Here is a 24,760-nt window from a genome sequence, read left to right as displayed (position 1 = left end):
CAATGGAATATTACTCAGCCATAAAAAGAATGGAATCATGCCTTTTGCAACAACATGGATAGACCTAAAGATTATCCTTCTAAGTGAATTGTCGCACTTAGAGATTATTATACTAAGTGAAGTGAGAGGAAGACATCACTTACATGCAAAATCTTAAAAACAATACAAATGAAGATGTTTACAAAGTAGAAGTAGGCTCACAGACATAGAAAGCAAACTTACAGCTACCAAAGGGGAAAGGGGGGAAGAGGAATAAATTAGGAATTTGGGATTTAACATAAACACACTACTATGTATAAAATAGATTAAACAACAAAGACCAACTATGGCACAGGGAACTATATTCAATATCTTGTAATACCTGAATCTGAAAAAGAACATATATATATATGTATGTATGTGTGTATGTATGCATGTATACCTTCAGTTTTTAAAAATTCATGAGAAGTTCCCACTGTGGCACAGTGGGTTAAGAATCCGACTGCAGTAGGTTGCTGTGGAGACACGGGTTCAATCCCTGGCCTGGCACAGTGCGTTAAAGGATCAAGCATTGCATCAGTTGTGACATAGGTTATAGCTGTGGCTCAGATTCAGTCCCTGGCCCAGGAACTTCCATATGCTATGGGTGTGGCCATAAAATAAATTGATGAAATAAATAATTGATAAGCTGGTAATTAAATAATTTTTAATTAATTAAAATTTTGTGTAGCATAAAGAGAACGAGAAGATAAGTCACAGACTGGGGATGTGTGCATATATGTATAACTTTGTTGTACAGCAGAGATTATCACAACATTGTAAATGAACTATACTTCAATAAAACTTGAAAAAAAGATGCATCTGATGGGCTGTTATCCAAAATAATACAAAGCACTTTTAAAACTAAGCAGTATAAAAAATTAAAAATCCAATTTAAAAATGGGCAAAGACCTTAACAGACACCTCACCAAGGAAGATAAGCAGTTAGCAAATAAGTGTATTAAAAGATGCTCCTTACCACATGTCATTAGGGAAATGCAAATTAAAACAATGAAATATGCCACCACACACCTGTCAGAATGGCAACATTCCAGAACACTGACCACACCAAATGCTGGTGAGGATGGGGCACAATGGGAACTCTCACACTGCTGGTGGGAGTGCAGAGTGGTGTAGCCACTTTGGGAGACCATTTGGCAGTTTCTTATAAAAGGAAACATACTCTTTCAGCATTATCTTATCTGCCCAAAGGAGTTGAAAACTTAAGTCTAAACAAAAACCTGCACATGATGTTTATAACAGCTCTATTCATAACTGCCAAAACTTGGAAATAACCAAGATGTCTTCAATAGGTGAAGAAAAGTGTGAAACATCCAGACAAGGGAATATTATTCTGTGCTCAAAAGAAATGAGCTATCAGGCCATTAAAAGACATGAAAGAAACCTAAATGCATATTACTAAGTGAAAGAAGTCAGTTTGAAAAAAACGTCATGTATGATTCTGACTGTTTAACATTCTGGAAAAGGCAAAACTGTAGACAGTAAAAAGATAGTGGTTTTAGAAGTTGGGCAGGGATGGGGTGAGAAGATGAATAGGTAGATTCATAGGGGGATTTTTTTTTAGGACAGCGACATTTACTCTCTGAAATTATAATGTTGGATACATGTCACTATATATTTGTCAAAACTCATAGACTCTCCAATACCACAAGTGAACCTTAAGGTAAACTGTGGCGTTTGAGACCGATGTTGTAATGGAAAGTCTCAGTGTGAGTTCATCAGTTATAACAAATGTGCCAGTTCTGGGGCGGGGGTGAATATTGATATTAATGGGGGAGGCTATGCACACTCCTGTGTGGGACAGAAGGATATGGGAAATCTCTGTACCTTCCTTTCAATTTTGCTGTGAACCTAAGCTGCTTAAAAATAAATAAATAAAAAGACTTCTCTGCCCAAGAAAATCTCCACCAAAAACGGAACCATCCCTACGTGGAGTGACGTCATCATGACTTTTGAGAGAGAGAGAGTGTGTGTGTGTGTGTGTGTGTGTGTGTGAGTGAGAGAGAGAGAGAGAGATGTGCTGAGTAAATTATTTTTAAAAGGAGCTGGAGTTCCCATTGTGGTGCAGTGGTTAACAAACCCGACTAGGAACCATGAGGTTGCAGGTTTGATCCCTGGTCTTGCTCAGTGGGTTAAGGATCCAGCGTTGCCGTGAGCTGTGGTGTAGGTTGCAGATGCAGCTCAGATCCCACGTTGCTGTGGCTCTGGTGTAGGCTGGTGGCTACAGCTCCGATTGGACCCCTAGCCTGGGAACCTCCATATGCCAAGGGAGTGGCCTAAGAAATGGCAAAAGGACACACACACAAAAAAGGAGCTTATCTCTAGCTACATAACTGTAAGAGCTTTATGAGTAGGAAAATGTAGTTCTGTAAAAGTGAAGTAAAAATGAAACTTGTATCTTCATGTTACAAGGCCCAGGGTTGGCAAACAGCAAATATTTGGTAGTTGACTGTTGACCGAATGGATCTTCAAGGGCCCACCCACTCGGTACCATTTCAGAGAGTCTCCTGGATGACTTGCAGCCCGGTGCCCAAGAATGATTTGAGCAATGTGATAAATAATTTAAACTTCCTAAAAGGGAGATTTTTAAAACTATTTTACTGATGTATAATACCCATAGCACATTAGAATTTTTCCCTCTGCAGTCTGACAGGCTGTTTTTCAGTGACGTGGAATATTTTGGCAGCAGGTAATATGACTTTGCTTGGGGCCATTTTTTTTAGAGTACATTTCTGAAATTTTAATGTAAGTCCCTGGGAATATATGACTTCTTAAACCTTTTGTGGAATGAAACGATACTTGAATTTCCAAGTCCGATGTTGTAATGGAAAGCATCTGTTAATCAGGTGTGTATTTACACAACAGACACGTTTCTAACACGTTTGTGATTTACTCATTGTAATCCAGGTACGTCGTTTCAGAGAAAGCAGGCAGAAGAATACTAACGAGGAAGATGATGAAGTTCAAGAGGTAATTTTTCTGTAAATTCCTTTGCTTATGTGCCATTTCGTTAAATCAGAGAAACTAGTAGGTTTATTCGGAGTAGTCAGTCCCCAGGACCCAGGTTTGGTGGGTAGAACGGAGCAGGAGTTGGCTGTGATCAGCTGCCTTTGGCTTATTTCAGTCAAATCTGCAAATATTCTGCTTGCTGATAGTCTCTTTTTTCCTTTTGCTCTTGTTGAGCGTTTGTGTATTTGCGGGTGGGGGGCGGCAGGGTTTGGGGAAAGGACACTAATCTGTTACAAAAACAGCTCTCAATCAAAATAATACCCAATTGCTCTCAACATCTTATCTGTATAAGATAAAATTCTACCCTACTGAGCAAACAGGAAGAAATTTTAGTGCTTTGGTTGGCAATGTCGTCATAGGTAAATCCATGGTGTCCGCTGGCCTTTCTCAGATGTTGAAATTAGCTTGCTCTCCATCCTCCCTGTCCTCTCTGTCTCTTTGCAGATTAGGAATTTGAGATTATCCCTGTTAATTTAAACTTCAGGCCTCTCTCCGGTACTGGGAGAATTTATGATTGACATATATTTTCCTATTTTCTCATTGTCCTTATTGATTTATGATTGCCCCTAGAATTTCAAAATTATTTTTTCAGTTATTTACTTTGGGGCTTTTGACTTGATTGCTTTCGTTCAGCATTTTGTGTAGTACCTGTTATGCATAGCCATTCAGCTTTTTATTAGGAATGTAAATATGAAAAAGGTATGGTCTGTGTCCATTAGAGTCTTTTTTTTTTTTTTTTTTTTTTGTCTTTTTGCTATTTCTTTGGGCCGCTCCCTCAGCATATGGAGGTTCCCAGGCTAGGGGTCGAATCAGAGCCACAGCCACTGGCCTACGCCGGAGCCACAGCAATGCGGGATCCGAGCCGCATCTACAACCTACACCACAGCTCACGGCAACGCCGGATCGTTAACCCACTGAGCAAGGGCAGGGACCGAACCCGCAACCTCATGGTTCCTAGTCGGATTCGTTAACTCTTGCGCCACAACAGGAACTCCAGAGAGTCTTAATTTAGTAGGTGAGACAGACATATGCAGAAAGAAAATCCTGTGACCTAGAGTTTCGTCCTCACTGATTTAGTGCAACTGTCCTGCTAATCCATTTTCGGTCCCTAAATATTTCAGAACTGTAGCCAACAGATAGTGAATTAGAAATAGTTGAAGCATTTGAAACATCCCTCGAATTTACTTTTACAAGTCCCACTATTTTCTTTTTCTTAGTTTTCTTTTTTTTTTTTTAACCCACATCCATGGCATGTGGAAGTTCCCAGGCCAGGTATCAAACCTTTGCCACAGCAGTGACCTGAGCCACTACAGTGACACTGCTGATCCTTAACCTGCTGTGCCACAAGAGAACTCCCTTTTTTTGCTTTTTTAAAAATTATACTTGATTTACAGTATTGTGCCGCCACTATTTTCTCTACAAAAATAAAGAGAATTAATTGGAGCCCCATTTTTTAAAAAGATACAAATATTTTAATAATAATATAATATATTGCTTAAAATAATATATTAATAATATAATATAATATATAATAAAATATAAATATAATAAAATATATTAATTTAACTTATATTTATTATAAAATAAATTATTTATAAAGCATAATAAATTATAAATGAAATAATAAATAAAAATATAAATGTATTATTTTATAATTATTATAAATATATTTATTTATTTATTATCATTTTTTAGGGCCACACCTGTGGCATATGGAAGTTCCCAGGCTAGGGGTTGAATTGGAGCTACAGCTGCCACCTTACACCACAGCCACAGCAATGTGGGATCCAAGCCACATCTGCAACCTAACCCACAGCTCACAGCAACACCAGATCATTAACCCACTGCAGCCTCATGGATACTAGTCGAATTAGTAACCTGCTGAGCCACAATGGGAACTCCTCAAGTACTTTCTTAATTATAAGTTCATATTTAAATAAAAGGCCAAACAGTAAGGATTTTAGATTGTGCAGATCATATATGGCATCTGTCACATATTCTTTTTAAAAAAATAGTCCTTTAATTAATTAATTAATTTTTATGGCTTCACCTCGGCTTATGGAAGTTCCCAGGGCAGGGACTGAATCTGAGCCACAGCTTGTGACCTGTGCTGCAGTTAGAGCAACACCGGGTCCTTTAACTAACTGCACTGGGCCAGCGATCAAACCCAGACCTCCAAACTGACCCAAGCCACTGCAGTTGAATTCCTAACCCACTGCACCACAGTAGGAACTCGTATACTCCCTTAAAAATGGAAAAATTACTCTTAGTCTGATCCATACTTCATAATTGAACTGGCCTCTGATTTCTTTCTTATGTTCTCTCTGAATTGAGGCAGGATTGATATCCTCTTTTAAACTATAATACCAAGTGCTCTTAAGAGAGTAAAACGGCAACAAATGGGATGGGAGAAAATATTTGCAAATCATATATATGATAGAGGATTAATAACCAGAATATGTAAAGAGCTCCTAAAATTCAACAATAAAACAACCTAATTTAAAAATGGACAAAGGACTGGAGTTCCCGTCGTGGCGCAGTGGTTAACGAATCCGACTAGGAACCATAAGGTTGTGGGTTCGATCCTTGGCCTTGCTCAGTGGGTTAACGATCCGGCGTTGCCATGAGCTGTGGTGTAGTTTGCAGATGCGGCTTGTATCCCACATTGCTGTGGCTCTGGTGTAGGCCAGTGGCTACAGCTCCGATTTGACCCCTAGCCTGGGAACCTCGATATGCCACGGGAGCGGACCAAGAAATGGCAAAAAGACAAAAAAAAAAAAAAAAAAAAAAAGGACAAAGGACTTAAATAGATATTTCTCTAAAGAAGATATGTAAACAAAAAGCACATGTAAAGATGCTCAATGTCACAAAATCATTAGGAAATGCTAATCAAAATTTTGATTAGAACCACAGGCTACCATGCCATACATCTTTGGATAGCTATTGTCCAAAAATTAGAGAGTATTAGTATTCTTATTGGCAAGAAATATGCAGAAATTGGAACCCTTGCACATTGCTGGTGGGAATATAAAAGTTACTATGGAAAACAGTATAATTCTCAAAAAATTAAACGTGGGAGTTCCCATTGTGGCGCAGCCAAAGCAAATCTGACTAGGAACCATGAGGTTGTGGGTTTGATCCCTGGCCTCGCTCAGTGGGTTAAGGATCTGTCATTGCCTCGAGCTGTGGTGCAGATGTAGCTCGAATCTGGCATTGCTGTGGCTGAGGCGTAGGCCAGCCGCTACAGCTCTGATTCAACCCCTAGCCTGGGAACCTCCACATGCCGCGGGAGCAGCCCTAAAAAGCAAAAAAAAAAAAAAAAATTTAACATGATATTGCCATGTGATCTAGCAATTTCGCTTCTCTGTATTTACCAGAAAGAATTGAAAGCAGGGACTTGAACAGATATTTTTTTTTTTTTTTTTTTTTTGGTCTTGTGTTTTTTGTTGTTGTTTTGTTGTTGTTGTTGTTGCTATTTCTTGGGCCCCTCCCGCGGCACTGAACAGATATTTGTTCCATTTAAGCACCAATGTTCATAACATTATTTGTAGCAGCTGACAGATGGTAACAATCTAGCATCTCTTCAAAGATGAATGGATAAACAAAATGTGGTGTATACACCCAGTGGAGTCTTATTTAGTCTTAAAAGGAATGAAGTTCTGATGCATACTATAGCATGGATAAACCTTGAGGAGTTCCTGCTATGGCTCAGTGGCAACAAACCTGACCAGTATCCATGAGGATTCGGGTTCGATCCCTCGATCAGTGGGTTAAGGATCCACCATTTCTATGAGCTGCAGTGTAGGTGGCAGATGTGGCTCAGATCTGGTGAGGCTGTGGCTCTGGTGTAAGCCTGCAGCTACAGCTCCAGTTCAACCCCTAGCCTGGGAACTTCCATATACTGCAGGCGCAACCCTTAAAAAAAAGAAAGAAAGAAAAAAAAGAAACCTTGATTGCTGAATATGGTAAATCAACTATAATAAAAATTTTTAAATTAAAACCCCAAATCTTGAAAAACGTACTAAGTGAAGTAAGCCAGGCACAAAAGGAGAATGCTCTATGATTCTGTGATACAGGATACCGAGAGTAGTCAAATTCATACACTGTAGAAAAGTGATTACCAAGGGATTGGGTTGGGGGTTAAGGATGAAGGGTTATTGTTTAATGGATATAGAATTTCAGTGTGGGATTATAAAAAAGGTGCAGCGATGGATAATGGCAGTGATTGTACAACAGTGCGAATGTATTAGTGCCACCGAAATATATACTTAAAAATGGTTAAAATGGTAAATTTTTATGTTGTGTATATTTTACCACAATGAAAAAAAAAATGTAATACCAGGGTAGTATGTCTTTAAATCTCACAAAAAAATATGTGGAAACATTGCGTGGCTATTGGCTGTAGGCCTAGCCCTCATGAGATAAATTCTTAGAAGTAGTGTAATTCCAAGATATCAGTAAATTCCACAGTCTGTTACACAGAAAAGATAGAGTTAAAATATTTGCATACAATGTTTGGGATGCTAAAGTGAAGACAGAGTATTTAGACAAAGGGAAAGTATGAAATTTAGCAATGATGGTAATTCAGTCTAAGAAATAATCGTTGTTGGAGTTCCCATTGTGGCTCAGTGGGTTAAGAACCTGACATCGTGTCAGTGAGGATGTGGGTTTGATCCCTGGCCTCACTCTTTGGGTTAAGGACCCTGCATTCTGGCAGTTGCAGCTCGGATCCAGGTGTGGCTGTGGCTGTGGCATAGGCCTCAGCTGCAGCTACAGTTCGACCCCCAGCCTGGGAACTTCCATAGGCTGTAGGTGCAGCTGTAAAAAGAAAAAGAAAAAAGGGAAGTGATAATCATAAAAAGGCATATGCGTTTTATGTTTTGCTAGATTCTGCTGTATCTCTCCAAATATGTTACCCCAGTTTACGTGCTGACCGATTAGTATTTAGGAGTGACTATTTCCCTGCATTTTTACCATCATGATGTATTACTGCGTCTTTCGATGTAGTAGAAATAATGGTGAGAAATTACTCCTTACTGTGGTTTTTCATTTATACTGCTTTTATCACTAGTGAGCTGAGTAACTCGTATAAGTTATCTTTATATGAGTCACTTGGTCATATTTTTTGCACAGAATAGTTTTTGGCTCAGGCGTTTGTCTTTCTCTGATTTATGAGAGCACTCAGGTTAAAGCGTGTGCACACTGTGTGTGCATTTGTGTAGCAGAGCAAGGGTTTTTGTCATGTACAAGATGAAAGGTTTTTTGTTTGTTTCAATCCAGAGTGGGCAGTGAATTAAGAGCCTTTTCCCATCTGTGAAGATAAACATGCAGGAATTTTCCTCCTCTGTTCTGTTAATATGGTGAATTATATTATTTCATATCCTATTACTGACTCATCCTTGGTATCCCTTTGTGAACCTCCTGGTAGTGGGTGTACTGGTCTCTCCATGTGAGCTTGGATTCCCTTTGTTTGCTTTGATATTCGTAGGTAAGATACTGTAATTTTCCTCTGGTGCATGCTGTCCTTTGTCAGTTTTCAGTACCATGTTATGCTGGCTTTATAAAAAGAAATTCGAGGCTTGCTTTCTTTATGTTCTAGTACTATTGAAATAACCACGGAATCATCTGTTCTTTGAAGATTTGGTAGAATTTACCCATGAAACTTTCTGGTTGCCCTTTCCAGGAACCTAGTTCTTTTAACAATTTTCTCAGAGTTTTCTTTGTTAATTAGTCTGCTGAGACTGTTTATCTTTTCTTGGCTCAGTTTAGTTAATTTATTTTCCAAATTACTTAAAAATGAGCAGTGTTTTGTCATAATTTGTTTAATTTTCTCTCTCTCTCTCTTTTTTTTTTTTTTTTTTGTCTTTTGTCCTTTTTAGGACTGCACTTGCAGCATATGGAGGTTCCCAGGCTAGGGGTCTAATCAGAGCTGTAACCACTGGCCTATGCCACAGTCACAGCAATGCCAGATCTGAGCCTCATCTGCAACCTACACCACTGAACGAGGCCAGGGATGGAACACACAACCTCATGGTTCCTAGTCACATTCCTTTCCAATGTGCCACAACGGGAACTCCTGTTTATTTTCCTTAGGTCTTCTTTTCTCCCTCCATCCTCATTTCTTTGCTTTAATTTAACCATTCATTTCTTTGTTTCATATGTTCTGTTATGCGATATTTTTTACTTTTATTTTCTAGATAGTCTACAATTTTTGTTTTGTAGTTTGGAATCAGGAATTTTTAAATTAATTTCTAATTTCATTGCATTGTGATTAGAAAGTATAATAATTTTTTTTTTTTTTTTTTTTTTTTTTTTACTGTTTAGAGTTGATTGATATTTTTCTTTTCTCTCTTTCTTTTTGTCTTTTTAGGGCCATACCTGTGGCATGTGGAAGTTCCCAGGTTAGGGGTAAATTTGGAGCTGCAGCCACCAGCCTACACCATAGCCACAGCAACACGGGATCTGAGCCCTGTCTGTGACCTACACCACCTCTCACAGCAATGCTGGATACTTAACCCACTGAGCGAGGCAGGGATTGAACCTGTGTCCTCATGGATACTGGTTGGATTCATTACCATTGAGCCACAACAGAAACTTCCAGGACACTTGTTTAAAAGTGTGAAAGCTGATGGTAGAAGACTCAGTGTTGTGTTGTGTGACCTCACCTGGGACTGTATGTGTCAGGTGATTCAGAATTATGACTGCTCTGCACATGTCCGTGAATGACCCCAAAAGTATCAGGAGTATTGTTTTGGGGGTTACAAATAAATTATGGTGAGTCGGTGATTTTCCAAATACGGAATTTGAAAATTATGAGGATTTGACCATACTTCTGGGACAAGAAGGATGAATTGACATCTTTTTCTGTTTTTTTCTTCATATTTTTTGGGTGAAATTCCCTGAAATTTTTTTTCTTTTTGAGCTGTGGTGCCAGGTTGGGCCCTTTTTGTAGTCATTTCGCTGTTCTTTCTCTTTAGCTACTAAGTTCCTCACCGTGACACTGATTACCTCCCACCTCCCACTTTACTCCTACCTCTGCCCCGCCTGCTTTGTTCTCATTGCCTCGCCTATGTTGTGGCGCCCCAGAGAGCCTAGAAATCCTCTAGCTTCCTGTTCTTAGACTCCGAGCTTGTCATTCCAAGGACAGAGGCTGTCGTCATGGCCTTCTGGGATGGGTGGACCACTTTTGGAGCTCTGGGCACTGGCTGAAGCACGTACCCCTCCCCCTCAAGCCCTGCCAGATGTTCCCTCTGCCCATCAACTCTTCTTCATAGGTTTTGTATTTCAGAGGTAGAGCTGTTTTCTCATTTTATTGAAGATATATGGTGTTTGGGCTTTGTTATCCTTGTTCCTTTTTTCTTGTTGTTATACCTTTATTTATTTTATTTTTTTATTTTTGTCTTTTTAGGGCCCCACCCACAGCATACGGAGGTTCCCTGTCTAGGGGTCCAATTGGAGCTACAGCTGCCAGCCTACGCCACAGCCACAGCAACGTGGGATCCGAGCTGCCCCTGCGACCTACACCACAGTTCACGGCAACGCTGTATTCTTAACCCACTGTGCAAGGCCAGGGGTCGAACCCAGGTCCTCACGGATACTAATCAGATTTGCTTCTGCCGTGATGGGAACTCCTCCTTGCTACATTTTGATTGGCTTAAAAGAAGAGGTCAGGGCAGTATTGCTCTTATTTTTAATCAGAAAATCTGTATTCATTTCAGAGTTAGGATATTTCACTAAGTCTCAAGCTTATCTTTTCTAGACAGTTTCTTATTAAATTAAAGTTTATCAAATTAAAACCATGGTCCTAAGGCTTTTAGTCTTCCAGGCTTTCATTTGCTTTGCTCTATTAATTCTTTTTACCATTTGTTTTCACGCGATTACTGCTTATGTTTTTCTGATTATAAAGGTACTATTTTAGAAAACATATATTATAGCAAATTTGTAATATTTAAGAATAATGAAGAAAACAAAAGCACCCTGAAAGTTCACCACCCAGAGGTAAGAGCTGTTTTTCTTAAGTTTTTTCTCGTTATTTATCAAGAGCCCGTTGTACAAAGTAGCTCAAATGATGATGATCTCTTACAAATGGCGTTACTGCCAACATTCCTCCCAGTTCTGAAACTTTTGATTCTGTGAAATTTTATCGTTTTCAGTGTACCTTTTCCAAAGGTCTCCTTTTACAGGTAGTGTCAGTATTGTAAATTGATCCGACAAATTATAGGCACAGAATTTGATTGATAGGGGAGAGGGCTTCTCCTATACCACATTTTTTTTTTCCCTTTTTATAGCCATATCCAAGGCATATGAAAGTTCCTAGACCAGGGGTCACATTATTGGAGCTGCAGCTGCAGCCTACACACAGCCACGGCAGCACCAGATCCAGGCTGCGTCTGCAACCTCCGCTGCAGCTTGTGGCCACACCGGATCCTTAACCACCCAGCGAGCCAAGGATTGAACCTGCGTCCTCACAGGGACAGTGTTGGGTCCTTAACCCACTGAGCCACAACAGGAATGCCCCTATTTTACATTTTGATAGCATGAGTAGTGAAAAATGTAATCGTTCAGACAGTTCAACCACACGACGTGTTCATCCGAGTGACCAGCTGAGTGACTCGGGAGGCTGCGCTGTCTCCTGACGTGCACTGTCCTCCTCTTGTCGTCCCTCTCAGGCCATGAACAGAGCCAGAGCCCTCAGGTCCCAGGAAGAGGACGCCGCTTCTGCCTTTAGCGCTGAAGACCTCATGAGCATCGATATGGCAGAACAGACGGCCAATGACTCTGATGACAGCATCACAGCAGCGGCCAGCAGAGGAAGAGGCCGAGGAAGAGGCCGGAGAGGAGGAAGAGGGCAGAGCTTGGTGTCGAGAGGAGCGTCTCAGAGAGGAAGAGGTTGGCCCCGACTGCAGTCTTCCTTCCACCTTCACAGCTGGCAGGGGTGTGGCAGAGTCAGAGTTATATGCCCCGTGTCCGAACTGTTGCACAGCCCTCTAAAAATGTGTCTTTATAATGCAGAGAGTCAGTCTTTAATATTCTGACTTGTACATTTTACTTGAATGGCCACAGGCAGCTGGAGTTCTTAACACGTATTTTTTTTTTTAAAGAATTTCACTGTTTCTCACATATTAGGTACATTTAATACACATATGTACTCTCATATGTACAAAGTAATAGCGAGGCAAACACTTAAGGAACATGGCTCGCTAATGCCCACTGACGGCAGGACGAAAACTCCAGATCACAAAAATTGCTATTTTTGTTAGTGTCATAAAACACAAATGCCCACATTCGTATAAAGTGGCTTTTTAAAATTTGTTTAAAAAGAAAACTGCCCCCAAACAAGTGGATTTCTTAAAGCAGTCATTAACATTAATTGCTATTGTGTTTAGTTTTTTTTTTTTTTATTTTTGGCCACATCCATAGCATATGGAAGTTCTGAGCTAAGGGGTCAAATCCAAGCTGGAGCTGGAGCAATCCTGGATCCTTAATCCACTGTGCCCAGCCAGGGATCGAATCTGCACCGCTGTAAAAAGGAAGCCGGATCTTTAATCCACTGCACCACCGTGGGAACGCTGCCATCATTGTGTTACTATCATCGAATAGTCCAAACAATATAGTCATCCAGTGACTTACTGGATAAAAATCCACCCCTAGGAATATCTAAAAATGATTTTTATTAAATATTTATCCATAGGAATTTTAGGCTGGTAAAATGGATAGTACTTTAGTTAAAAATCTCCAGGGAGAGAAAGCTCCATCTTCTAGTGATAATTGATTTCGCTATCCTTACATTTATAAAATTTTTCCTTAAATTTTAATGGGGTCAATGTGAACCAAATGTGATCTAAGTGTGGTCACTGAAATTGATCAAATTGATCAGTTGATCAGACCCTAGATGTTTCTTCTTTTATATATCTTTGGCATTTTACACATAAACTATGTTTTGATTTAACTTTATTGGGGTTTCATTTTGGTGTTGTTAAAACAAAAAACCTTTGCTGCTGGTCGGATTATATATTGACTGCTCTTTATTCTAACAACAGGCACTGGTCTGGAGACTTCTACTCCAAGCAGAAGTTCAAAAGCCACTATGTCAACATCTAGAAATATGACTATTATTGATGGTGAGTATAGACTGCAGGTCATCTAGAAGTTATTAATAAATTCCAACACAGGAAGAGCTAGGAAACCCCACAAGTAAACCTTATTGGTTTGTGTTGCCATCACTGGGTAGCAAAGCACTATTAGAATCATAGGGTAAATTATGCTATTTTAAAAGATCTTTGCCATCCAAGGGGGTTGGTGAAGAGGATGAGCTTTAAAAATTAATTTTTATAATTCCTTATTTTAGATAGATTCGATTATCACCACATGCTGTGGGCACTGCCAAAAAATTTTTTACTTAAATACAGAAATAAATAAAAATTAACCTCAAACTAAGGGAATCTATTTTTATAAACCATTTTAAAACTAACATAGGAGTTCCTGTCATGGCGCAGTGGTTAACGAATCCGACTAGGAAACAGGAGGTTGCGGGTTCGATCCCTGCCCTTGCTCAGTGGGTTGACAATCCGGCGTTGCTATGAGCTTCGGTGTAAGTCACAGATGCGGCTCGGATCCCGCGTTGCTGTGGCTCTGGCGTAGGCCAGCGGCTACAGCTCCCATTAGACCCTTAGCCTGGGAACCTCCATGTGCCGCAGGAGCGGCCCAAGAAATAGCAAAAAAGACAAAAAAAAAAAAAAAACTAACATAAATATTTAATAAACTATTTTAAATATGGTTTATGAGATGAGCCAAAGTTGTAAGTCAGATTTATAAAAGTAGTTGTTAAAATAGGTCGTGGTATTTTTTTCTCTCTACCATTCAGATAAAATATATGCATTTTATTTACATAATCAAGAAGGTTATCAATTTTATTTACCCTTCTTTTTTTCAGAAGAGAAGCCATTCAATGTAAAAAATTGGGTAGGAGGAATTTGGAATATTTAACCTGGGAAAAATTCAGGTCTTTATATCGATTAAGTTCTAGCATGTCAACGACTGAATAGATTTGATTTGTATAGTCCCAAAGGCAGTGACTTTAAATCCATTCTGAGATGGGGATTCCAAAAGCTGTGTCTCAGATAAGCATATGCACTTGTACTCAATTTCAGAGGGCTCAGGGATCCCCATGAAAGCCCATCCATGGGCTCCAGGCTAAGAACTGCTGGCCCAATGAGGATAGATGGGAAAAGCTAATCACATACAGATTTCAGTTTATTATCTGATAAACTGGACCTGGAAGACTTAAGAACAACTTTACCCGCTCCCTCTTTTATAGGTGAGGGAATTGAACTAAGCAATTTGCCCTAGAGTAATAAAACCACTAATAGTCCTGATAATACTAATATTTGTGAAACAATTAATGCGTGCCTCTCGACCGCTCACTGGGCTAGGTACTTATATTTTCTCTGTTTTGCAGAAAAGGCAACTGAGGCTTTGGAAAGACGCAACTTACCCAGGGTCTCACAACATGTAAACTCGAGGGCTTGGATTGATCCCAAATTCTTTTTTTTTTTCTTTTTTTTGTCTTTTCTAGGGCTGCACCCATGGGCATGTGGAGGTTCCCAGGCTAGGGGTTGAATCGGAGCTGTAGCTGCAGGCCTACGCCAGAGCCACAGCAACGCGGGATCCGAGCCGCGTCTGTGACCTACACCACAGCTCACGGCAATGCCAGATCCTTAACCCACTGAGCGAGGCCAGGGATTTTGGTTCCTAGTCGGATTCATTAACCACTGAGCCACGACGGGAACTCCTGACCCCACATTCTCTGGCCTTTAGAACAAGTAGTTAACCACTGTATCAGAAATCAGCTATTAGTTTAACTTGCTGCCTTTTTTTTTTTTTTTTTTTTTAAGTACACTTATTTTTCCTCCAGCTGGCCATCTTTGGCGTTCTTCAGTTTCAGAGTAAAGAATCTAATATTGCAGTTCTTCTTTTTTTTTTTTAATCCTGCTTGGGATTTATTGAGCTTCATAAAACTGTAAATTGATGTCTTTTATGAATTCTAGAAACCCTTATATCCCTTCAGATATTACCTCTATGCTATTCATTTTCTCTTCACTTCTAAGTTTTCAGTTAAATAAATGAATGAATGACCTTTTCGTGTTGTTCTCCCATTGGAACAGTAGTACTGACCTCCCAGAGTGGTTACAAGTATTAAATGAACTATGCATATACACTGCTGCGCACAGCTCTTAGTAAGAATCCAGTCAATGATTGCTGCTGTTCCTATGAGTGGCACTGTTTACATAAACTTAAGGAAATTAGTCTAGATTTGTCTTTTATGTAATTGATTTGGTCTAATGGTTTTGCAACTGAACTGGCTACCTCCGGCACTCAGCCAAAAAGACTTTTTAATACAATCTCTGACAAAATAACTATGGGGTACCAGCTATAGTTTGCTATAACTTTGGGACAAAAGCAACTTTAAAACTATAGCTTCTACATTTGCATTATAAATGGAGGCATGCAGAGAGAGACAAATAAAGGTTCAGCTGTTATGACAAGCTCCGTGGAGTGTAGAGATGTGTCACTGTTACTGGAGTTTTATTGGGAAAGGTATGTATTACCGTTATAGCCAGCAGCAGCTGTGAATAAGAGTTGACAGCCCAGATTTCTCCATCGAAGTTTGTCTGCAGAGGATAGTGACTAAGTGATAAAGAAGCCTCAGCCTTTGCATTTAATTTACCATGGCTGCCACTGCCGTAGCCACTGCTACTAGTGACATCATTTGAAAACCCACCAGACCCTTGCCAAAGCAATTTACATTATCTACCTCTTTTTATTCTTCCAGTGGTTTTCAGCCTTAAGTATTATTAATGCTGTTTTGTTTTTTGGGGTCTTTTTGTCTTTTTAGGGCTGCACCTGCGGCATATGGAGATTCCCAGGCTAGGGGTCTAATTGGAGCTGTAGCCACCAGCCTACGCCACAGCCGAGCCACATCTGTGACCTACATCAGAGCTCACAGCAGCGCCAGATCCCCTGGTAACCAGCCTCCCTTCTTAGGTGTGGTCCCCAAATCACCTCATTAACATAAAAAAAGGCACCTTGATGGTGCTCCTGGATTTAGGAAATGACGATTTTAGGAGCTCAGTGCCAGAAATGGGAAGGAAGGCTCAACATACATTTCTTCCTATAAAATCACAATATCACAGTTTTGGTCTCTGGAAAAATAAAAATTAACTCAACTTCATGTTTCTAAACCCAAGTTTAGAAAGCCGAAAATGTCCGGTTTTCATAGGAAAGTTATCACGGAATGAAAGATATCTCTCTTTTCTAAGAGAGCTCCCTCTGGACTGTTTGTTAGGTGCTGACTATTTCTAACAAAGTAGAGGAGAGGAAGAAAGCGCTTACTGGAGCCACAGGGCTCCTAAGCTGGCTCCAGGGAAAGACAGTGCCCACTCTAAGGCAAGGAAGACATGGGGGGGTTTACTTTCATTGTATTTGGAGCTCAGTCCATTAGATGACCAGATTTGATCCTTCAGGTATTTTTCTGTAACATATTTTTGGTGTAGATGTACCTGTGAACACTGCTGGTTACTTTACTTGCCGGCAAATCGTATGAGACTGGCAGGCAGACATATAATTGCAGATCTCCCTTCAGATTTTAAAAAATGGAAGCTGTTTTTTTGATTCGTGGTTAGAGGTTTGTGCACATAGGCCTTAGGAAATCTTCAGCTAAAGAAATGTGCAAATTTTTCTAAGCTATTTTACGAATAACATAATAGATGTTTCATCTTTTTCATTATAGCCTTTAAATCTGCAAGAAAGCAGCCGTCTCAAAATGCTGCTCCTAAGAATTATTCGGAGGTAAGAAAGATGTACAGTTGTGTACTGATAACTTACGTTTCCTACATTATGATTGTCAGTTCTTTGGTCTACAACGTACGTAAAAGAAGAAAACGTGTGGACTGTTAGAACAATGGAGAACTTTGCTGATTATCTAGACGGTGCCATAGCAGTGACCTGAGCCACAGCACTGCCAGTGCCAGGTCCTTAACCTGCTGAGCCAACAGGGACCTCCTGAGAATGCATGTATTTACTTATTGATTTACTTATTTATTTTGGTCTCTTTTTAAAAGAATGGATCACATAATTGCAAATCCTAAATGTATGGACCCAGTCATATTTTAAATGTGGAACTGAAAGGGCCCATTCATGGAATACGAATACCATGTGTATGGAGTGTGCATATCAGTGTGTAGAGAGGTCTTATTTATTCCTGGCTTCCTCTTGTTACTTTTACTCTCATAATGCGCTGACGGGTGTCTTAATGGCTGAAGTTAAACTCAAGACAAACTGCAAGCCTACGGACCTCTTGTGTTCAGCTCAGATCTAACATGAAACTTGTGCCCATCCTTTGGATTCTGAGAAGAGTCCAATATGGGCTTGACTCTCCTGTCACCTCACTTTGGAAACACGTGTCTTACTTCCCAGGTGACATCCCTGCCCTCTATCCACCAGATGCCTGCAGTGCCCCCCTCTTATTTATGATCATCGAAAGTGTCTCCAGACGTGTCCAGATGTTTCTGGAATGGGAGTGGAGGTTAAAAATGACGCCTAGTTGAAAGTCATTGCTCTGTCATACCGCCCCAGCAGCATTTTCTCAAATTTCATTTCTGCTTGGTGGTTCAAGTTTGTGACACAGTTCAGATTCTGTTATTGTTCTTTAATGTCTCTTAACGTCATCTTTCTTTTTTCCCCCCTCGTCTTCCTATTTTACATTTATATATGGGTATACCAGTGCTAGCTTTTATCCTGAGCTCCATTTCATTATTCCTATTCAGCTGTCACCTGCTCTTGCTTCAGGACTGTGTCTGAAAACAAAATCTAGAAGGTAGCTTCCCTCTGGATTTTTCTTTCAGAAGTCAAGAACATGAGTTTGAGAAGAGCAAGTCATGGCAAACTAACGTTTTCTTTCATTTTTTTGATTGGGGTTACAAAGTGGTAGATGAGGGGAACGCTGGAGACATTTGAGTCCTTCCAGGCACATACGAGACAATTCTCCTGAGAGTGTCATGGACAACACGCAGATAGATTGGCTGGATGTATAGCTGTTCGGACCACTTCGTTTAATGGCGTTTGATGAATAGTTCAGTGTCAGACTGGATGGGGAGTCGGGTGGGGGTGGTCTCAAGTGCTGGGGGTTTTTCATTATTTTGTCTTGGGCTTTGTCAGATGAAGATAGAGCAAATATATGTATTAAGTGTCAAGATAATAGAAAATATAGGTATTTTAGATGATAAGAATCAATATTAAGATAATCAGTACCTTTAATGGGGCATAAAACCAACCAAAAAAAGAACCCCCCCAAAAAAGAACCCCAGAAAATCACAGGGCACTGTTAGCACATAACCTGTGTGAGTCAGTCATCAACCAAACTGCATGTTCCTTTAGGTGCCCAGGCTGCCATGGTGGCAGGAGAGAAGTGAGCTCACACATGATGTATGAACACCGTTTATAAGTGAAGAGTGACATTGGCAGGGAGGTCAGCCTGAACTTTAGTTTTAATGGTTGCTGCCTACGTGGTTTCTGCCTCCTTTCTTATAACTTAAAAAAGAAAGGAATATTTGGCGTTCCCGTAGTGGCGCAGTGGAAACGGATCCAACTAGGAACCATGAGGTTGTGGGTTCGATCCGTGGCCTCACTCAGTGGGTTAAGGATCCAGCGTTGCCGTGAACTGTAGTCGAAAACGCAGCTTGGATCTTGCATTGCTGTGGCTGTGGCATAGGCCAGCAGCAATAGCTCGGATTAGACTCCTAGCCTAGGAACCTCCATGTGCCGTGAGTGCAGCCCTAAAAGGACAGGAAAAAAAAAAAAAAAAAAAAAGCCACTTAAAAAACAGACTTTAAGATTGAGTTATTTCATTCATTTTTCTTCAAATTGTGCATTCCCACAAAGACTGCTGTTTTGTTTTTTCCCCCTTAGGTGATTGAGGTGGATGAGTCAGATACGGAAGAAGACATTTTTCCTACCACTTCAAAAACAGATCAAAGGTAGGTGCAGTGATTTCCTGCAAAAAGAAACCTCTGAAAATCATCCAGCATTCCACTCATACATTTGTCTGTGCCATAGCAGGTTAACAGATTTATTTTCAGTTGGTCACGTATGCGACCAAGGGCTAGTCTGCAGAGTTGATGCAGCAGTATTACAAGTATTTTCATTGAAAATTTAAATAACTTGTGATTCATTTCCTTTTGCCTTTATCACCCAGTGATTTTCTTAATGGAGTACTGTGTTCTGTTGAATGAACAGAAAATAGCTTTGTTAATATTCAGTGTCAGCTTTTCTTCATGTTCTTCTATACTAAATTACACAGAATGCTGTGCTAAGAGTACTTCTATGCCTTTCCTGTCCTTTCTGGTTTTGGCCTGGTTCTGTCAGGCGTGGCTGCATTCACAATTAACCATTTTTTTCTGTGAGTGAACATTTTAGGTGAACACTGCTTAACAAAAGCTCACTTCATGAAAATTTCTGCTTAAGAAAATCACAGCTTTTTCTATATACTCATTTTCCATGTGAGTGTTAGTATATTAGGTCTGATGGAGCACATAATGTTCTAATCTGGACACTGCGTTCAGGAGGGTGAATCCCGGTGGAAGAGAGAGATGGACACATTTCAGTCCATTACAGGATGATTGAGTCACTACATCATTGCATATGAAATTTTATGATACAGACTAGATGGGGGCATGGGCCTTTAGAGAAAGGAACAAGGAAGTGGAGGTTATCATAGAAGGAAAAGCTTCATGGAGTAAAATTTACCAGCAATTTTAACGATAGGGATTGTTTGGATCAGTGGGGGTGAGCATGGAAGCTAAGAGTAGATGTTGCAGAAATTAACAGGAAAGTAAGGAAAAAGCTCTATTTCCATGTTTCTCTCAATCTCATAATCGCAGCTTTTTTTTTTTTTTTTCATTGCTTAAGGATAAAAGTTAAATTTGATTAAATGAAAACAAGGTGATTTAGGAGTTCCTATCGTGGCTGAGCAGTTAATGAGTTTGACTAGCATGCACTATGACACAGGTTTGATCCCTGGCCTCGCTCAGTGGGTTAAGGATCTGGCGTTGCCATGAGCTGTGGTGTGGGTTGCAGGCGCAGCTCAGATCTGATGTTGCTGTGGCTGTGGCATAGGCCGGCAGCTGCAGCTCGGATTCGACCACAAGCCTGGGAACCGCCGTATGCCGCAGGTGCAGCCCTAAAAAGCAAAAAAGCCAAAAAAAAAAAGTGATTTATTGAAAGAATATCAGGACATCGAAGGAAGAGAGTCCTTTCTAAGTGCTTGTTTGGTTGTTCTTGTCTTTGTAAATTAAAGTATATACAAACAAAAACAGGTCTAGCTTTCTGATTTTCTTTTTCCTCAGTAGTGAATCCATAATTGAGAGGAATATGGAAGCTTAGCTTGGGGAAGTCCTTATTTTTCATTATTGAAACTAATGAAAATACAGTTTTAGTGTGTTTGACATATGTAAGGGTATGAATGAAAAAATACTTGGGTTGTGTTACCATTTGGGTAATCTGTTCTTCAGTAGAATAAGTGTCTATTGACTTCATAGCTGCTTACGATGTAATAATAACTGAATTGTTTAGCACTTCCTACCTGTCAGGCACTGTTTTGAGCCTTTGCATGTGAATTAGCTGGTATAATATTTACAATCACTCCAAGAGGTAAATAAAGTTATAACTGTATTTTCCCCATTTTACCTTTGAAGAAAGTGAGGCATGGGAGTCTTAAGTGACTTACCTAAGGTCACCCAGCTAGTCACATAGCCAGGCGTTCCACTCTAGAACTCACCTCTGCTGTGGCTTCTTAACATAATAACTAGATTCCGCTCTCAGACCTCGGTGCATGTAATAATAATTTAAATAATGAGAGGCAATTTAGAAACTAACATTTTGGCAAGAAATCGGAAATGAGCCTTGGCAGATTTGTGTTCCTGATGACAGCAACAATTTAGGGTGTTTTTGAAGAATTATGTAGCAATGGTGTGGTTCGTATAATTATTCCACTCATAATGGGAAGTATTTAATCTCTGCCACTTACTAAGGATGGACCTTGTGCAAGGTTTTTGACTGCTGTGCCTCAGTGTCCCCATTTGTAAAATAAAGATAATAATATTTACCTCAAAGGGTTTTTATGAGGCTTGAGTGAGTTCATGTTTGTGAAATGCTAAGTACAGTGCTTGGCACGTAGGAACACCTCTGCAAGTGCTTATTAAGTAAATAACAGGCCAGGGAAATAGAACAGGAATAATAGGAAGAATGTTAACCAGTAAAAGCACTAATATTCTTGGCAGGTAACTTTAAAGAGGAAAAAACCTCCAGCTGTTAGACTCCCTTTTGCCGGATGGGCAATGGAAACCTGCCCACTTTTCCCTGGAGAAATTGTTCTAAACTCTGCCCTGGTTGTACTGGGGATAAGAGGACCCATCCAGAGTTGATGGAGCTGGTGGTACCCCCCTCATCTTAAAGCAACGAACAAGAGGCCAGGGGGAGGAGGAGAGATTGATGGGATTCTATTAAACCTTGTAATGGGGGGAGCTAACGTTTTAGGGGCACATTTTATGCGCCAACGCCAATTTCATATGTTATCCTATGCTTGTAACACTGCTACAACTGACATAATTGGCTGAACGACTCTAGGTAGGAAGTCTGACTTATGGCTCCAAATTATATCTATACAAAAATGGAGAAGATGTGTAGCTCCTGGTACTCGATTTATTACACCCTCTTTGCCTTATTTTTGAGCCATGCACATGAAGCTAATCAAATAAAACTTTTTTTTTTTGACATCCAGGACAAAAGCCCATTTATTTGACCCAGCAGTCAAAACAGTATAACCAAAGATGTGGTACATATGTAAAATGGAATATTACTCAGCCATAAAAAAGAATGAAATAAGGCCATTTGCAGCAACATGGAGGCAACTAGATTATCATAGTAAGAGAAGTCAGAAAGACAAATACCATATGCTATCACTGTATGTGGATTCTAAACTGTGACACAAATGAACATATCCACAAAACAGAAACAGACTCAGACATAGAAAACAGGCTTGTGGTTGCCGTTGGGGAGTGGGGAGGGAGTGGGATGGACTGGGAGTTTGGGGCTGGTAAATAAAAACTATTACATTTAGAATGGCTAAGCAATGAGTTCTACAGTACAGCACAGGGAACTGTTCAGTCTCTTGAGATAGACCATGATGGAAGATAGTATAAGAAAGGGAATGTATATACGTATGACTGGGTCACTTTAACTTTGCTGTACAGCAGAAATTGGCACAACATTGCAAAACTTTAATTAAATAAACGAAAAAACCTGGAGTTCCCGTCATGGCTTGTGGTGCAGCGGAAATGAATCTGACTAGGAACCATGAGGTTTCAGGTTCAATCCCTGGCCTCAACCAGTGGGTTAACGATCTGGCATTGTCATGAGCTGTGGTGTAGGTCGAAGACGGAGCTGGGATCTGGCGTTGCTGTGGCTGTGGTGTAGGCCGGCAGCTATTGCTCCGATTGGACTCCTAGCCTGGGAATCTCCATATGCTGCAGGTGCGGCCCTAAAAAGCAGGGGAAAAAAAAAAAAAAACAACCAGTAAAACCATTCTTCGATTCCCTCCAAGAACAGGTGCTCTCTCATAGACTAGATCTTTGTGTCTTAGATCCCCTGGTGCAGAATTAGGGTTCCTGCTGTGATCAGATGAGCCAGCATCTGGTATAGATACCTGGCTTGTTTCTCAGCATCATTTTGTGGGGAGACATCAGCAAGCGGTCGGGTCTCAGTGGGTATGTCTTTCTGTACCCATCCTTCCTCCAGCCTCTGCAGCAACATTGCCTAAGCTGCCAGGCTGACCCTGTGGCTTTATGCCTTCAATGACCTGCTTCTTCCTGTCACAGATGGAAACAAGTCAACAATGGCCAGCCACTGCTTAGGTCAAGTACAGAAAATGGGGACTCCCCAGATGACTATTAAGTTCCTTGGTCTCTTACCTCTAAAGCTATGCTCTTCAGGTTTGCTCGGCATCCCTTTACTTCTGCACTTAAGAACCTGTAGGTTTTTCTGTTTCCTTCTGACATAAGACCTCTTGGCTCACAATGTATTTGTCCAGACAAGACCTGCAGATATATTTCTTTTGCTGTGATATCATCCCAAAGCATGGTAATAAATTGTTGGCTAAGAATTTACAAACACTGCTTTCATTAAGAAAGCAGTCAGCAAACTTTTTCTTAAAGGGCCAGGTGATAAATATTTTAGGGTTTGTGGGCCGAGAGGCAAAATTGGGGATATTCTGTAGGTACTCATGTACCCATTTCACACCGTGAAGACTATTCTTAGCTCACAGGCCGTAAAGAACAGGCAGGCTGGATTTGGCCTGCTGGCCAAGGTTGCCGGTCTCTGTTCTTAGATGACTTAAAATTTTCATTAGTAAAAAGACATAGGAATATGAGTTCCATTACTACAAGTTCAGCTTCATAAAGGTAGATTCCCAATTATCTCGCTTCCTGCTGTTTCCCGGGGCCTATCACAGGACCTGGCAAGTAAATATTTGCTGTTTGATTTGGACTGAACACAAGTAATATAAACAGGGAGGCAACCCAAGAAAGAGATGAGCCTTTCCTAAGATCCTTTTATCCTGTTATGGAAACATAACTGAGATTCGAATTAGAATATTTCAATTAGAATATTCAAATGGAGTATTTCAGTATTTCCCCCATCATTTTCAGGAGTGGGGGATGGTAGCAAGATACATGTTCATACACATTAAGACCTGTAATGAAAGCACACATCTGCGAGGTCCTTCATAGGTGTCAGGCACTGATCAGAGTGTTCAAGTACACTAACACATTTAATCTTTTTTTCTTTTTTTGTCTTTTTGCCTTTTCTAGCGCCGCTTCCTCGGCATATGGAGGTTCCCAGGCTAGGGCTCGAGTCGAAGCTGTAGCCACCGGCCTACACCACAGCCACAGCAACAGCAGATCCGAGCCACGTCTGTGACCTACACCACAGCTCACGGCAACGCCAGATCCTTAACCCACTGAGCAAGGCCAGGGATCGAACTCGCAACCTCATGGTTCCTAGTCGGATTTGTTAACCATTGAGCCATGATGGGAACTCCTAACACATTTAATTTTTTAAAAATTATCATCCTCTTCGTACAGGTGAGGAAATGGTGGCCCAGAAAGGCGGATAACCTGCTTGAAGCCGTGTAGCTAGTGAAGGGCAAGCTGGAATTCAAACCCTGACTTCAGAAGAGTCCTTTTCCTCGCCACTAAGCTTTTCCTGCCTCTTAAACGTAGCTCGAAGGGAATGTATTATTTTTATCCTTGGCTGCTACAAACATGGAAAACTTAGAAAGGCTCCCTCCTGTGATGAGGTCTTTGGCTCATTTTCTCTGTTTTTCTCGTGTTTTGCTCTAGGTGGTTGAGCACGTCGTCATCAAGCAAACGCGCGTCCCAGAGCCAGGTGGCTAGAGGGGTCGATTTTGAATCAGATGAGGTAATAAAGTCATATTATACATCTGAAAAACGTGTTTAACTGTTTATGAAATCCAAATAGGGCCTGCCAAGCTAGTTGCCCGAAAATTATTTCTAAAGGTGGTTCCATTGATCCCCGCCCTTTGAACTGTAGTTAATGTCGAGCTAGTGAACAGCCTCTGCTGAGTGCTCATCCGTGGAAA

The 24,760-nt window shown here is 40.5% G+C and overlaps 1 protein-coding gene across 1 annotated transcript in view; it reads left to right on the top strand.

The window, feature by feature from the left end:
* MRE11 (MRE11 homolog, double strand break repair nuclease) overlaps window positions 1-24,760 on the top strand; it is a 62,245-nt gene that overhangs the window by 32,028 nt on the left and 5,457 nt on the right. Inside the window, 6 exon segments of the mRNA XM_003129788.5 lie at window positions 2,947-3,009; window positions 11,718-11,937; window positions 13,089-13,169; window positions 16,838-16,896; window positions 19,015-19,082; window positions 24,501-24,579. Of these exon segments, the coding sequence (XP_003129836.2) occupies window positions 2,947-3,009; window positions 11,718-11,937; window positions 13,089-13,169; window positions 16,838-16,896; window positions 19,015-19,082; window positions 24,501-24,579 (570 nt within the window).

Source organism: Sus scrofa, chromosome 9, assembly GCF_000003025.6.
Source record: "Sus scrofa isolate TJ Tabasco breed Duroc chromosome 9, Sscrofa11.1, whole genome shotgun sequence".
Taxonomy (NCBI): domain Eukaryota; kingdom Metazoa; phylum Chordata; class Mammalia; order Artiodactyla; family Suidae; genus Sus; species Sus scrofa.
The sequence above is the reverse complement of the archived record's forward strand: the minus strand, read 5'-3'. Positions and strand labels throughout refer to the sequence as shown.